Source organism: Epinephelus lanceolatus, chromosome 10 (assembly GCF_041903045.1).
Source record: "Epinephelus lanceolatus isolate andai-2023 chromosome 10, ASM4190304v1, whole genome shotgun sequence".
Classification (NCBI taxonomy): domain Eukaryota; kingdom Metazoa; phylum Chordata; class Actinopteri; order Perciformes; family Serranidae; genus Epinephelus; species Epinephelus lanceolatus.
Genome location: NC_135743.1, coordinates 15,526,456 through 15,540,974, shown reverse-complemented (window position 1 = coordinate 15,540,974; position 14,519 = coordinate 15,526,456). Strand labels below are relative to the sequence as shown.

The 14,519-nt window shown below is 42.0% G+C and overlaps 1 protein-coding gene across 12 annotated transcripts; it reads right to left on the bottom strand.

Moving 5' to 3' along the window:
• Positions 1 to 87: 87 nt before the first annotated feature.
• On the bottom strand, positions 88 to 13,753 carry casp2 (caspase 2, apoptosis-related cysteine peptidase). 12 transcript variants are annotated; one of them, XM_078171630.1, is made up of 13 exons: positions 13,714 to 13,753; positions 12,510 to 12,673; positions 11,475 to 11,639; positions 11,270 to 11,344; positions 9,232 to 9,414; positions 8,957 to 9,026; positions 8,406 to 8,500; positions 6,927 to 7,109; positions 6,304 to 6,432; positions 6,107 to 6,197; positions 3,833 to 4,033; positions 2,041 to 2,150; positions 88 to 1,934 (listed from the first exon to the last, which is right to left on the bottom strand). In XM_078171630.1, the coding sequence occupies exons 2-13, from the start codon at positions 12,657 to 12,659 to the stop codon at positions 1,800 to 1,802; spliced, it is 1,587 nt and encodes a 528-aa protein (XP_078027756.1). In that variant the 5' UTR covers positions 12,660 to 12,673; positions 13,714 to 13,753; the 3' UTR covers positions 88 to 1,799. The 12 variants fall into 12 exon arrangements, with proteins under 12 accessions (XP_078027756.1, XP_078027755.1, XP_078027754.1 ...); XM_078171629.1 differs by having other exon boundaries at positions 13,607 to 13,749; XM_078171628.1 differs by having other exon boundaries at positions 13,614 to 13,749.
• Positions 13,754 to 14,519: the final 766 nt, after the last annotated feature.

Genomic DNA, 14,519 nt, shown 5'->3' with positions numbered 1-14,519 from the left:
CAACTCAAACATATGTGCACATACACACAGTCACAAGAGATGCAGATACACTCGTGTGTAGGAAATAAACAACAACAGTTTGTCTTGTTTAAAAACCACGGCCTGTTTATTGTATAGAACATTTGGCAGTCATTGGTGTTGACAGAAATAAAATATCTCCCAGCTCCCCCCCATCACTGCACCTCAGCCGAGCTTGGCAGCAAATATCAACCTTCAAAACGTCTCACCCAGCAGGAGAGCTACCCTTTTATACTACTCCAACGTGTCATTTTTATAATTACTGTAACACAAAGGATAAGAAGGGCGAGTGCCTTCCAGACCAGGGTATACTCTCCCCCGAGCACCTCACACACACAGCTTGAAAGCATCTCTGTTAACAATCAATACTGTTTCGACCATATACTCTGTTTTCTTCACTACAACACTGTTGTAACAAAACACACTTTGCCTGATCAGGGCTTTTCCTGGAAACATCAATGCTGCCACAGCCTTGGATTTCTCTACGAGGGGGGCTGCCAAAGAGATATACAATACACTCTGAGAGCTCCACGGTCATAAATTCATCTAACAGATCATCATCACATGGCACAGGCTGCTGTAGAAAACTGCATATTGTTTATGGAAGACAAAATACATCCTTACTGTATCACATACAGTACAAAAACACACAAAAAACAGTAGGGCGACTAACTACATGTGCAGCTCCCGCACAGGGAGAAACACTGTAAGGAGTCAGAGTTAGCATAAAGGTCAGAGTTCACACGGTAGGCGTAAGACCCCACAAGTAGCACCACATTCCCCTGGCGGCCCACCACCCTGACAGGGACACAGATCTGATGTAACACAGCTAATATGGAGTGAAATTAGCAGTGGGTGCACTTTATAAAAATTCAAGGTTGAAAAGCTGAATTTTCCTGATTGAATGTCCACAAAGGAGAGCGAAAAAATAAATGAAACCATTCAAGGTCTTGTTTCAAAGCTGCCCTGTAGGTTCTGTTCTTCTTCATAAGGCAAACTATGTGAGAAAAACACTTCTCTAACAAGACCAGGTTAAAACCTCCTGCAGAGACTTTATCATTTAATCATCGCTGTAGCTGACTACACCTAGAGTAATAGCTGTCTGAAATCATGACAGTAAAGATCATTTTGAGCCGGAAATATATGTAAAGTTGATGAAACAGAGACATGAAATGCATTTGTCTCTGCTGTGCTGCCCCCTGCCTGTCGCCACACTAAAAACAAGAAATGTTCACAACTTACAACAGACATTATATACAAATAAGAGAATGAGCTTAAAAATCCTTATAAAAACAATTTTCATACAAAATAAAGCCACAAAAATAGATCTGTGTACAAAATACATCTTAAAAAGAGAAAGTGGAACCTCAAAGTAGCTGTGCGGTAAGAAAACAAAATACGATTCTGTCTTCGACTAAAAAGGATTATCAACTAAACCCTCTAACTGGCATAGACACAGATACATGAGTAGGTTGTACGCTAATACGCCCATTTCAGAGTACATGTAGATTAAAGTAAGCTCGCTCCTTTTTTCCTTTCCAAGATTTGTGTTTGTGTGTATGCACGTGCGTGTGTTTGTTCATGTCTGAGGAGGCAGTATTTACACAGAAAATATGAATGAATAAATCCTCTGTTTGGACGTGAAGTTGTACCAGAGGAATGTGTGTGAGTGTGTGGCAGTAATTGGAGTGGAATGAGCCGTTGTGTGAACTTATTGAGAGGTTTCGCTGCAAGGAATGGTCCTGTGTGTGTGTTGATCGGTCTTTGTGCATATTTGCATGTCAATACTGGGGCTGGTACTTGGGGAAAAGGTAGAGGTCTTTGCACAACGAGCTGGTGAACTCCGACATCTCTTTGCAGCGATGGTGGGCGGTGCCAGGAGCGTAACCCTCACGCTCCTTAATTTTCCCATTGACCTGGAGATCGACAAGAAAAACAGTGATGTCTTAGAAGTTTACCAAACAAAAGACATATTCTACACTGTGCATGCAGTATATGTAGGTGTAGGACACTAATGCCTACCTGCACCATGATGTCTGCAAGGTGCATGTCTCTGGCGTGGAGACGCAGTGTGGTGTTGAGTTCCTGGATGTACCAGGATCCTCTCTTGGTGTTCCGCATGGCTGCTGTGCCTTGAGGAGAGAGACATCAAACAAAAAAGGCTTAATACATCAAGTTTCGACGCAGGGAGAGAGAGCTAAGGTGGTGTCTAGTGATCTAGTCTTAAAGACTGGTAATGGGGCCAATCAAGGCATTTTTTTGACTGACTGGAATCGACTATATTGAGCTACACAGCTTGATCCAAATCTTTATTTACGTCAGCTGTCACAGAGGTGGTTTAACTCCCAAAGCATTCTTGCAGAGCAATCTCTCCCCCACTCTGCTGATCTCCTTTGTGTGTTTAAGAGCAGGGCTGAGCCCCGCCCGTGGCGATACACCACACACTTGTTTATTTATGTTATTTATCAAAGTTATGAGCACACGTCTCATTTCTGCTCAGTGTAAGAGTCTCTTGCGTTCGGCTATTATCTTTGGCCCACAGTGTTTCACCGTGGAAAGAGGAGAGGCAGACATTGGTGCAGAGACAGAGACAACTACAATCATCACATCACTGCAAGCGCAACAAAAGCCCTGCGAGCAAAAAGCCTATAAGAGTAACTTATTAGTGTAGCCTAATCCCTGCAAAAGATGTACGAACGATGACAATAAACACTTAACGCAATACTTTTTATTCAGGTAGGCTAACTCAGACAAGGCTGCACCAAAGCAACAAAGGGAGAGAAAAATTCCCTCAAGCCAGCAACAAGGCCAAAAAGATTTAAGAAAGGGTTTGTTATTTTATACATTATTTATAAAAATAAGTAAATAAAAAACAATACGAAAGCTTGGAAACAGGCACTTCTTTCTTAAGGCATTGCAGAGCAATTCAGTTTTAAAACAAAGGCTTTACTTTGGATTGATTTCAATAAGTTTTAAGTACTTGAAGTGTGCACTGTGCAGCTGTATTATCTAGGAAAATAGGATCGGGATCATGGTATCAGATGATACTCAACACTGAATATCTAAGATCAAAGGATCAAAACTTGATCAGGACATTCCTTATGGTTTCTGCATGGTTTCGTACACATTCATTTTATTTACCGTGGCCCGCCACAATTAAGACATCTGCCACATTAGGCACAGTGAAAGTGAAACTTAACCGTTCAGTGTGCTGTGCTCTGCCTGCGCTGCATTCACAGACCCGCAAAGACTTTCAAATTTAAGGACACACAGGCAGGGAAGAAAAAAAAGGAAAGTTAGAGGCTCTATTTAATTTAACACTCCTAAGATTTTTTATATTAAAACCTGTATTTTTCAGCCCCAAGCTGATTTTGAGGCAACTTATCATTGCAGCTCCCCCTGCAGGTACAAAAGGCTTTATAGGTTTTCCACAAATGCAGTAGTACTTTCCCTGACCTGTAAACAGGCTTTGATGTGTAAAATCAAGGGAGTTCCCCTTTAAAGCCACCAGTATCCTCATATAGTGGTCTGGTTGCAGTTAGTCTCTGTGTAGGCTGCTAGAAAATGCTCATTATACTGCAGTTGGATACAGATGCAGGACAAAATCAACAGAGGAAAAAGACAGTCCACACAGTGTTTTTTTTGTTGGTTATTTTGCTACCTCCAGACAAATTCTCTTTACATTGCACGGATTACTGCACATCTAAACTGCCTCTTTATTTCCCACTACATTATTGTCTCTTTATACCTCATTATCACAGTTACACAGTTCACACATGAATCCACCCAAGAATAACAAAAGGGGCAGACTTACAAATTTTCTGACCTTTAAGAGACGCAAAGCCACAGATCATGTCCGACCGCTGGGGCAGTTTAATCCTGGGCCTCCCCATGTCCTCTCTGTGTCTGGAGTTCGCATCCCCCTGTCCTTCCCTTCCAGCATCCCGCTGTTCACAGCCTGGCGAGCAGGTCCTTGCTGGCCCATCTATCTGCTCCACTCCACAGTCCATTTCCTCTGGAAGACAAGAATGTTTCAATTATGCAAATGTCTAACCATTTGTTGTTGTGGTTGTTTTTTTTTACGTTTTTGCCGTAAAAAAGTACTCAAATATGATTTTGGTCTTGACATGTTTTTTTATTATCACATATTTACATTGGTTTTGTGGGTGTTTTGACTCTGCCTTATCTCGCTCTTAAATTTTATCTGTCTTCACTTGCTCTCAACTCTCATTTGGTTTCAGTCTGGGTATCAAAAATGGTTGGACTTAGACTTGTCGCAGACTCAACTTAATTGGCCTTGACTACAACCCTTGCAAAAACACTGCATGACTTCTGAGCAAATCCAAGACAAAGCTGTTTGCTAATCAATGTCGAACTCATGGACCCACACTGTTATTGTGCAACTCTGTGATAAACCAAAAACTGAAAACCAACTTATTGTGCATGATCTTTGGTTTACAATAAAAGTGCCTTAGCTTCTGCAACATAAAACAGTCTCCACATTACTGTCATTTTCATAACCAGTGGAACCCTGAACACAGTTATTATTATTTGTTTTCATTGAAGCTATTCAGCAGTGGCCAACCACATCTAATGGCCTTTCACCAGCACACCTGTGGTTGGCTCTGTGGTGGAGCGGGGGAGTGTGTGACAGTAATTAGGATTGCTCTGGAGCGGTCTGAGGATTTGTCAGGGGCGTCATCAGCCACATCGTCAGACCACAGCCTCAATCACGGACACAGACTAATTAGCTATGAGACTGGTTAAGTTGCAGATTAATTACATTTCTGGATTATTATTGTTGTTGTATTACGATTTACTGAAGCCTACAACAGAACATTGAAATATGATGTATTATGACACAATTCACAGCATCTGGAGCTGAGTGGCTGATGGATAGCTGTGTGGCTGTCACCCAGCTTGACTGTCCCTGTGGCCAGGAAATTGACAGCAGACACCATCTGGACATGTGGAGGGACAGGCTGGCTGCTGACTTTTCTCTTATTATTTCTCTTGCATAAGAGGTCTTATTATATTGCAGGGATCCAACCAGTTTAACAGAGGTAGTCATAACACACACTGTGTGTCTTTACATTTGTCTATCACGATCTCTTATGGGTCTTCTCACAATTGCACATGCACAAAAACTAACAAATACAAGGCAGCCTCAGCAGGGACATGGACCATCTCGACTGTGTTCTTCTCATGTGAAGGCTCTGAGATCCTCCTGGATGTCAGGATTGATGGATGGGTGAGCTCAGGTGACCCAAAACACCCAGTAAAGGAAACTTGTTTTGGCAACCTGTATGTAGATTGATGCACATAATGTGGAACCAAGTTCACAAGTGCAAGTTCCGCCCAGAAACTTTAACTTGTACGCTGTTAGCAGCATCTGCTGAAGTTAGCACAACAAGCTGATTGGCGTGTGCATCAGTCACAATATGGCGAGTGTAAATGAAACACCAGAGCTGGAAGGCCTGTCTGTGGGTTCCTGTTACGCTACAACAGCAATGGAGAGAAAGTTGTGTATAAGACAAGGATGATGTGTCGGCGTTACTCCACCGTTGTAGAGTGTGTGAACAGAAATGCCTCCAACAAGCTTATGTTCATTTGACAGCATCACCCAGATGTGTTGATCCCCAAGATGAGGTAAAAGCAAATTGAAGCCAAATGCCTTATATCTGCTGTTTTCAAGCAGTTTCATTTTCAATTTCATATCATAAGAGGTGCTTTTCAGATTTTAAGTCTATTGTGACCTGCTGCCTTTTGGGAAAGTGTTTGCTCAGTGTTCATAAAGTGTAAAACAGAGGCTTGAAATGTTCTTTATTTTTCAGTGGGCAAAATACTACATCAGTCCCCCGGAGGTGGACTTTGTCTGCCTTTCACACTTGTTCTACTGTTTGTTCAAAATAAATATAAAGAAGTGTATCTTTATGTATGCTTTTTCCCTGCTGAACCCAACTCACACTGAACTGTGACTTCTCTGTCGTGTTACACCCCTACTATGTTTAGATTTTCCTGATTACATGGCATGTCAATAAAATGAACAATGACAGAAAAGCATACAGAATAAGATAGAGAGCCTTACCTCCTCTGCAGGCCTGGATAAAAAACATCTTTGGCTTGTTCTGTAGCAGGGGACAGTGTGCATTGTCGAAGGATTCAAACACCCAATCCAGCTGAAATTGACAAAAGTGACAAAGTTACATGTCTGAAAACAGTCTGCATTGTTACCTCTGAATGACATCATACATATAAACTTGGAAAAACACCAAACAAACACACCTGCAGCAGCTGTCCGTCTGTACCATATATAGCTCCTTCCACTCCGTGGGAGAGTAGACACACCACACAGCTGTCCACTGTCCGGTGGTCTGGCCGACGGCAAAAGGTCTCAATGCATGTCCTCATACCCTACACAAAAACATAAGGAATCAGGAAAACTGCAGTTGTAAAGCGTTGTTGCTTTTTAAATACTGAACACGTTGGTAAGGCAATCATGTTGTTACATAGATCACTCTGAGTTTAAGAGGTAAATCTATTGAAAGTCAAGGTCTCCCCACTCCCACAGCCAAAACCTGTGCTTTGCAAAGTGTCCTTTCAAGTGTCTTTGAGCAAGACACTCACAGCCAACATGCTTACTCGCGCCAAGTTTGTTAGAACAAGCTAAATGACTAAAATGTAAAGTGTGTTTGCTTTGTGATAACACCGCAAAACTGAACAGCATTGAAAACAGGAAATGAGTCAAATAAACCTGCCAAACAAATCTTACATGAGAGCACCTTTTCGACGAACAATAACTAAGTGACTTTCTGGAAATGATTCAAGGTCAAAAGGTTGTTCCTCTCCCTTTAACAACTTCCCTTTTCTAGCTTTGTCAACAAATCAAGTGTGTCTGTGTGTGTTACCTGAGCAGTGAGGTCTCTGTGGACTGTAACCAGGTAGTCCAGCTCTGTGAAGACCTTCCTGAGGACCTCGTCATCCACCTCACCTCCCTTCCTTGGGTCAAGGTCAGGTGCAGCACAAGGATCGAAGGTCACGTTACTGATCACCAAAGCAAAACCACGAGGGGAGGAATTCATTCTGTAAGACTGGAGTGTGGGAAGTAAGAGAGAAAAACAAAAAAGTGTGGTAAAGAAATGAAAAGTGAAATATGGGATCAATGAGTCCAAAATCCAAAATAATTTGCAACAACAAATCAGCTGCGTCACTTAGTGGTGGTTGACACTTCTGAGGAAGGCGGAAGATTCCGCTGAAACATGTCAAGGTATGTAACATCCTAACACATGTCTGACATAAAAGATCAACTAAAGTCATTATCAGAAACGGAAGACATAATGAACACCATTGAACTATCAGAGCAGCTGATAAAGACGCGTCACAACCACCACCAAGTGACACTTCTGAGGAAGGCGGAAGTTTCCGCCAAAACATGTCAAGGTATGTAACATCCTAACACATGTCTGAGAATAACTAAAGTCATTATCAACAACAAATCATGTTATTATAAGGCCCTGACACACAAAGCTGACAGACGGCCGTCAGGCAATTACGGTCCACCTGTGAGGGTCGGTCGCCCTTGTTTTTGCAGCGTGTCCCACACCGTTGGTACTAGTCAGCCTCTGTCGGCTGTTTTTTTTTTTTATCCAATTTAGCCTGTTGATTCGCTGGTGGAGCCCATGAGTGAGAGAAATCACTGTGATTGTTAGTTCAGCTCTGTTCACGAGCAACACACGGAGGTGACAGAAGCAAAACCCTGCTTAATTTAAGAGGGCTTGAGACCAAAACAAACTTGTTACATTAGGTATGCTAATATTTTTAGCCATTGAGCTCTTTTCCAGAAACAGTTTGGAATTGTTTGTGTAATTTTTCACCAGTGCACCATAAATATTATTTGTTCTGTCAGCATTGGGTTGTATTGTTAATGTGCTAACTTGCTATCTAGCGTCTTGAATGTGTCCCGTCGGCCGTCTGGTTTCCCTTTTTGAATGATGAATATAGACTAGTGCTGCTTGCTGGTATGGAGACATATTTCCTCTCACACAGGCGCAAAATGTACATCCTAGTTGGCTGCTGGCTGTAGTCTTTGCGGTGTGCTCAAGTCCAACTTTTTGGCCGAGACACAGGCGATTTGAGGCAATGCAACATTTGGCCTTTGTTGTCTGCTAATTCTTTGATGTCAGTTTGGTGTGTTTGGGCCTTAAAGGCTTTAACATCCTGCCTGTATATGTTACATTATTCTATGATGACTTTTACAAATCAATTACAAATCATTTAGTGCTCTATCTTGACTCATAACCAGATACTGAAGACAAATAATTCTCAAAAGGTAAAACATAACCAAGTGAGTTACTGTTGAGCTGACCTGGTGAAGAGAAGTGTTTTACCTGCTGGCAGTGAGAGAGGTAAAAGTCAGGAGTGCATGGGAGCACAGGACTGTTGATGGGACTGTCTGCATCCAGACTGTACTCCATGGATTCTGCTGCACATACAAACACAGGCACACAAGGTCACAATGTTAAACTCAGCTTGTTACGAGTTAAACTGCTGATGCCAAGCTTTCACATCACTGAGTGCTCCCGCCGGCAGCTATGTGACAACAAACTTTGTACTACAATGCTGTGAATGAGTCACTCTTGGGGCGTGGCACCTGTAGGTAAAGACAGCAGCTGAATGCTAGAGCAACCACACTCCTACACGTCTCTCGGTGATAAGATTATATAACAAACAGTTCACACAGACTGAATTCTCTCAAGCTGCTGGCTACAAAATGTTTTTGTGCTGAAGTTTATCTAATTACCTGTCTATTTAAACTAGACAACAGATTCTACAGACACCACCCCTTATCCCCACGGAAACAGAAAAACATTGACAACAACACGGGACACAGAGAAACCTATTCTAACCTGAATGCAGGCCACACTGCAACACCACTCACCATGTGTCCTCATTCTCTTGGCAGCAATTCCTTCTTGAGTTGGAAGCGGAAGAGGAGAGTCTGAAAACCTCTGAAATTCAAAATCATGCATGAATCATTAATGACAAAACATCAGCTGCTTAACACAAAGACAGATAATGACGGATCTTGTTCTGTGCTGTGGCAGCAGCTGTTGTTTGGTGTGGGGAAAACCACAACTGCACTCCTAACTTAACTATTAGGGAACCTGCCATCTGGATGTCTAACGTAAGATGGATGTGGTTTGTGATTCTCACATCTGTCTGCTTATGTCTTCCTCCTTTCTTCAGCCTCTGTCTCTCTGTCTTCCTGTCTTCCTCCCTGACTGGTACCCATCCTCTGAATGGTGACTCTGAGCGCAGGTAGCTATCTGAAGCTCGGACTGGACACGATGAGGTGCTGCTCACCTCACTCTCTTCTTCTCTGTCTACTGAGGATGTCTGCAGAAGACCATTTAACTGGAGCACACTATTATCACAGATGTGTCACTTTATCTTTGAAATGTGAGCATCTACAACTGAACTGACAATTATGATAATAAGACATACAGTACAGGCCAAAAGTTTGGACACACCTTCTCATTCAATGCGTTTTCTTTATTTTCATGACTATTTATATTGTAGATTCTCACTGAAGGCATCAAAACTATGAATGAACACATGTGGAATTATGTACTTAACAAAAAAAGGTGAAATAACTGAAAACATGTTTTATATTCTAGTTTCTTCAAAATAGCCACCCTTTGCTCTGATTACTGCTTTGCACACTCTTGGCATTCTCTCGATGAGCTTCAAGAGGTAGTCACCTGAAATGGTTTTCCAACAGTCTTGAAGGAGTTCCCAGAGGTGTTTAGCACTTGTTGGCCCCTTTGCCTTCACTCTGCGGTCCAGCTCACCCCAAACCATCTCGATTGGGTTCAGGTCCGGTGACTGTGGAGGCCAGGTCATCTGCCGCAGCACTCCATCACTCTCCTTCTTGGTCAAATAGCCCTTACACAGCCTGGAGGTGTGTTTGGGGTCATTGTCCTGTTGAAAAATAAATGATCGTCCAACTAAACGCAAACCGGATGGGATGGCATGTCGCTGCAGGATGCTGTAGTAGCCATGCTGGTTCAGTGTGCCTTCAATTTTGAATAAATCCCCAACAGTGTCACCAGCAAAACACCCCCACACCATCACACCTCCTCCTCCATGCTTCACAGTGGGAACCAGGCATGTGGAATCCATCCATTCACCTTTTCTGCGTCTCACAAAGACACGGCGGTTGGAACCAAAGATCTCAAATTTGGACTCATCAGACCAAAGCACAGATTTCCACTGGTCTAATGTCCATTCCTTGTGTTTCTTGGCCCAAACAAATCTCTTCTGCTTGTTGCCTCTCCTTAGCAGTGGTTTCCTAGCAGCTATTTGACCATGAAGGCCTGATTCGCGCAGTCTCCTCTTAACAGTTGTTCTAGAGATGGGTCTGCTGCTAGAACTCTGTATGGCATTCATCTGGTCTCTGATCTGAGCTGCTGTTAACTTGCGATTTCTGAGGCTGGTGACTCGGATGAACTTATCCTCAGAAGCAGAGGTGACTCTTGGTCTTCCTTTCCTGGGTCGGTCCTCATGTGTGCCAGTTTCGTTGTAGCGCTTGATGGTTTTTGCGACTCCACTTGGGGACACATTTACATTTTTTGCAATTTTCTGGACTGACTGACCTTCATTTCTTAAAGTAATGATGGCCACTCGTTTTTCTTTAGTTAGCTGATTGGTTCTTGCCATAATATGAATTTTAACAGTTGTCCAATAGGGCTGTCGGCTGTGTATTAACCTGACTTCTGCACAACACAACTGATGGTCCCAACCCCATTGATAAAGCAAGAAATTCCACTAATTAACCCTGATAAGGCACACCTGTGAAGTGGAAACCATTTCAGGTGACTACCTCTTGAAGCTCATCGAGAGAATGCCAAGAGTGTGCAAAGCAGTAATCAGAGCAAAGGGTGGCTATTTTGAAGAAACTAGAATATAAAACATGTTTTCAGTTATTTCACCTTTTTTTGTTAAGTACATAACTCCACATGTGTTCATTCATAGTTTTGATGCCTTCAGTGAGAATCTACAATGTAAATAGTCATGAAAATAAAGAAAATGCATTGAATGAGAAGGTGTGTCCAAACTTTTGGCCTGTACTGTATTCAATGATACAAAGTTCTCCGGACGTTACCTTTTGTTATGTGTAAGTCTTGTGAAATGTCAATAGTGACAATGACTAAGGTAATCCTGTTTGAAGGATTATAAACACCGTTCTCACCTCTCTCTTCTTTTCAGTTGTCTGCATGACTTGTCGCCCTGCAATTCCCTCTGGCTCTTCCTCAGGCCGAATGCGCTGTGAGCAGAAAACAGACTAAGAGCTGCACTAAGTCTGATAATAATCTGCTGTGTGAACTGTAGCTTCGTGTTGTGTGTGTGTGTGTGTGTGTGTGTGTGTGGTGATGTTTGACGAAGTGCACACTCACCTCTACAGGTGTGCCATCTTTTTCTGGCGATTGTGTGAACAGGTCACACAGGTGCTGCTGCTCGGTTTCTCGCAGAGCTGAGAGGAAGCTGCTAAAGGCTCTGGGCCCACGCTTTGGTAAGAGTAGTAGTAAGCGCCAGCTTCGTTTCTGAGATGTTTGCTCAGCCTAGAGTGGAGATCAGAAAAATAAACACCATTGGCAACATATAAATCTAATAGTAAATTTGATTTAGTATTCTCACACCTCAACCACTGCCCACTGTACACTCTCTACAATTGAGCGTTACCAGAATCTGTCTTACAATGAAACAGCATGCTTTTAACCAGACACTGGTTGATAAAGTTGGCATCTCAGGTGTTAACTAGTAAAGTCAGCCCAGGAGCCACCCATGCATTTATATGACAGTGTTTCAAAACTGAAGGCTTCGTTGCAGGCAATCTTTTATTTTGGCCTTTATGTGACTCAACCCGCCTGAGACTAAACCTCAGACTCACTAATCCCAAATTAACCTCTTACTTCACAAGTTCTCTGAAGGGCATAACCCAGTGGATCCCAACCTATGTGGCTGGTGACCCCTTAAAATCTACTTGTGACCCCTCATCTACGGTTGAGTCTTTAGTTTGGACATACATGGCAAGCAGTTCAGCTAAAGAGTGATGTTGTAAAATCGAAACTATGTTTAAAGGCCTAAAGAAGTGAACATATCGAGCATTTTTTTTAATAGTATTAAAATGAAACATCTGAAAAGGTTTCCTGGGATCACCTTTTCACCCCACAGGTGTACCATGGCACCAATTACGGGTTCCGACTCGTAGGTTGGGAAGCACAGGTTTAACCCACGGCCCTTAACTTGACCATAACCTTTACCAAAGTTGCTGGCAGGCCAGCAGCAACCTATCGACAGCAATGTAAGCAGATGTATAACATTCAAGGTGTAGCTATCTGACACAAGTTACAGTTGAACATCTGTTGACAGTCTGCTTATTACCTGAGGGTCCTAAATGAAACGACATCCATTTATCTGTGTTCACATACCATGATGCTCTCTGCCATGCTCTCAGTTAGGATGTCATCTGCCTGTAAGGATTGAATGAGCAGTGCATCCACCACCAGCTCTTTGCAGAGAGTAGCAGAGCGCCTCCGAAGAGCCCGTCTGTCCTGCTCCAGCATGCCACACTCCAACATTTTTCTCCAGCAGGCTGGACACAGGACAGCAAACAAAACACATGAGCCTCCAAAACAATAAAACAGAAGTTAAAGCACAGTTTGTGACAGGCACTGTCAACTTGGGCTGCAATTTGAAGGATTAATGTACAGATTGTGTTCTCGATTAATCATTTGATGTACAAAAATCTATTCAAAATAGTGAGAAAAGCCTGTAACAATATTCTTGAGCCTCATGTGGCTTCATCACATGTCATGTTTTGTCCAGCCAACATATCCCAACTACAACGTATCCAAATTACTATAATTTAAGACCAAAGAAAGCAGCATATGCTCACATTTGAGAAACTGGAAAAAACACATTTTGGGCAATTTGCTTGAAAAATGGCTTCAACGACTGATTGATTGTAAGAATAGTTGCCAATTGATTTTCTGTCGGTCGAATAATCAATAACTGACTAATCGTTGCGGCTTAAATGTCAACAACTCCAGCTCCTTACTACGAGTCTATGGTGTGGTCTTTTTAACAGTCTTGCTTCAGATACCACAGAGACAGTATCGCTATACACTGAGCTGCTGCTTGGCTCTTTTAATCGGCCATATCGCTACATAGTTACTCATTACACATCCGTTAGCGTGTTATCACAAAAGCACTTATCAATCATGTAAATATATACTTTTAAAGCCACCAGAAACGAACCAGTAACGATGCTAGCTCAACAATGCAGGTGTATACAAAGATACGGCTAATTTATGAGTTTGTGAGGACGATAACTAAATGTGCCAGCGTTATATTATCATATTAACAAAACGTCTCAATGCAAGAAACTGTATTTCAGTTATACTGACAGTTAACTTAGACGTTGATAGCTAAATACAGATGCTAACTAGCTAGCTAGCTCAGTTCGGATTGCCCCCCCTTTTTCCTTGCACGAAAGTGAGCGAAATATAATTCCTTCCAAACCTACTTCTTACCGTTCCTCTGTTTCTGCAACAAAATGTCAACCCGTCCAGTAAAACTAGAGAAAAGTGTCGACGTGTTTCACACTCTTTCACACAAACATCCCGTCCTCACCTTACTCTACAAACCAACTTCCGCGGGTAGCAGAGCTGCAAGCGAGGGGGCGGGGCTACAAACGTTATTGTTTTGGATTATGACCAATGAGAGTAAGCTAAATTTTGAGTGACGTTTAAAGTATCCAATCAGCTAGTACCGTGCAGTGAGGGTGCCACCTACCGTGAAACTACTGAACGACAGGGGCTATATTAAAGGGGATTTTGAATTTGAATCTGTTTTCTGTAAATAAATAGCCAATTGATAAGAAGCACTTTGAAGAGAGGCACAAACAGTTCATTCACAGAGAAGCATTTATCTTGAGGAGGATGAGCTGTTATTGGCTGGAAGGAAAGAGATTCAAAATACACAGTAATTAATAAACATGATTTCCAAGTATTATAATAGGCATGATCACAGCTGAAAGTCACTAAAACAACAAAACAAAACACAACAACATTGTACTTAACAGTGGTGGAATGCATCAATATATTTTACTTTAATAGCTTTTTAATATAATACTTATTTTTAATATTTTAATTTTCTTGTAGTTTGCTCCACTACTTCTATTTTATGCTATCTTATAATTCTGATTCAGAGAAATATTGTACTTTTAATTCCACTATTTCACAGATATAGTTTTTGTTACATTGTTACAGATCAAATTACCCAATACAATGGAAAGTATGTAAAATGAGGTCCAACTCAAGCATAATAATGCAGTAGTGTATTGAATGTTTTGGGGGTCCAAGCAGCACACTCACTGCAGGGGCGCTATTGTTTTTGTTCTCTTTCTTTCTTTCTTTCTTTCTTTCTTATTTTTCTTC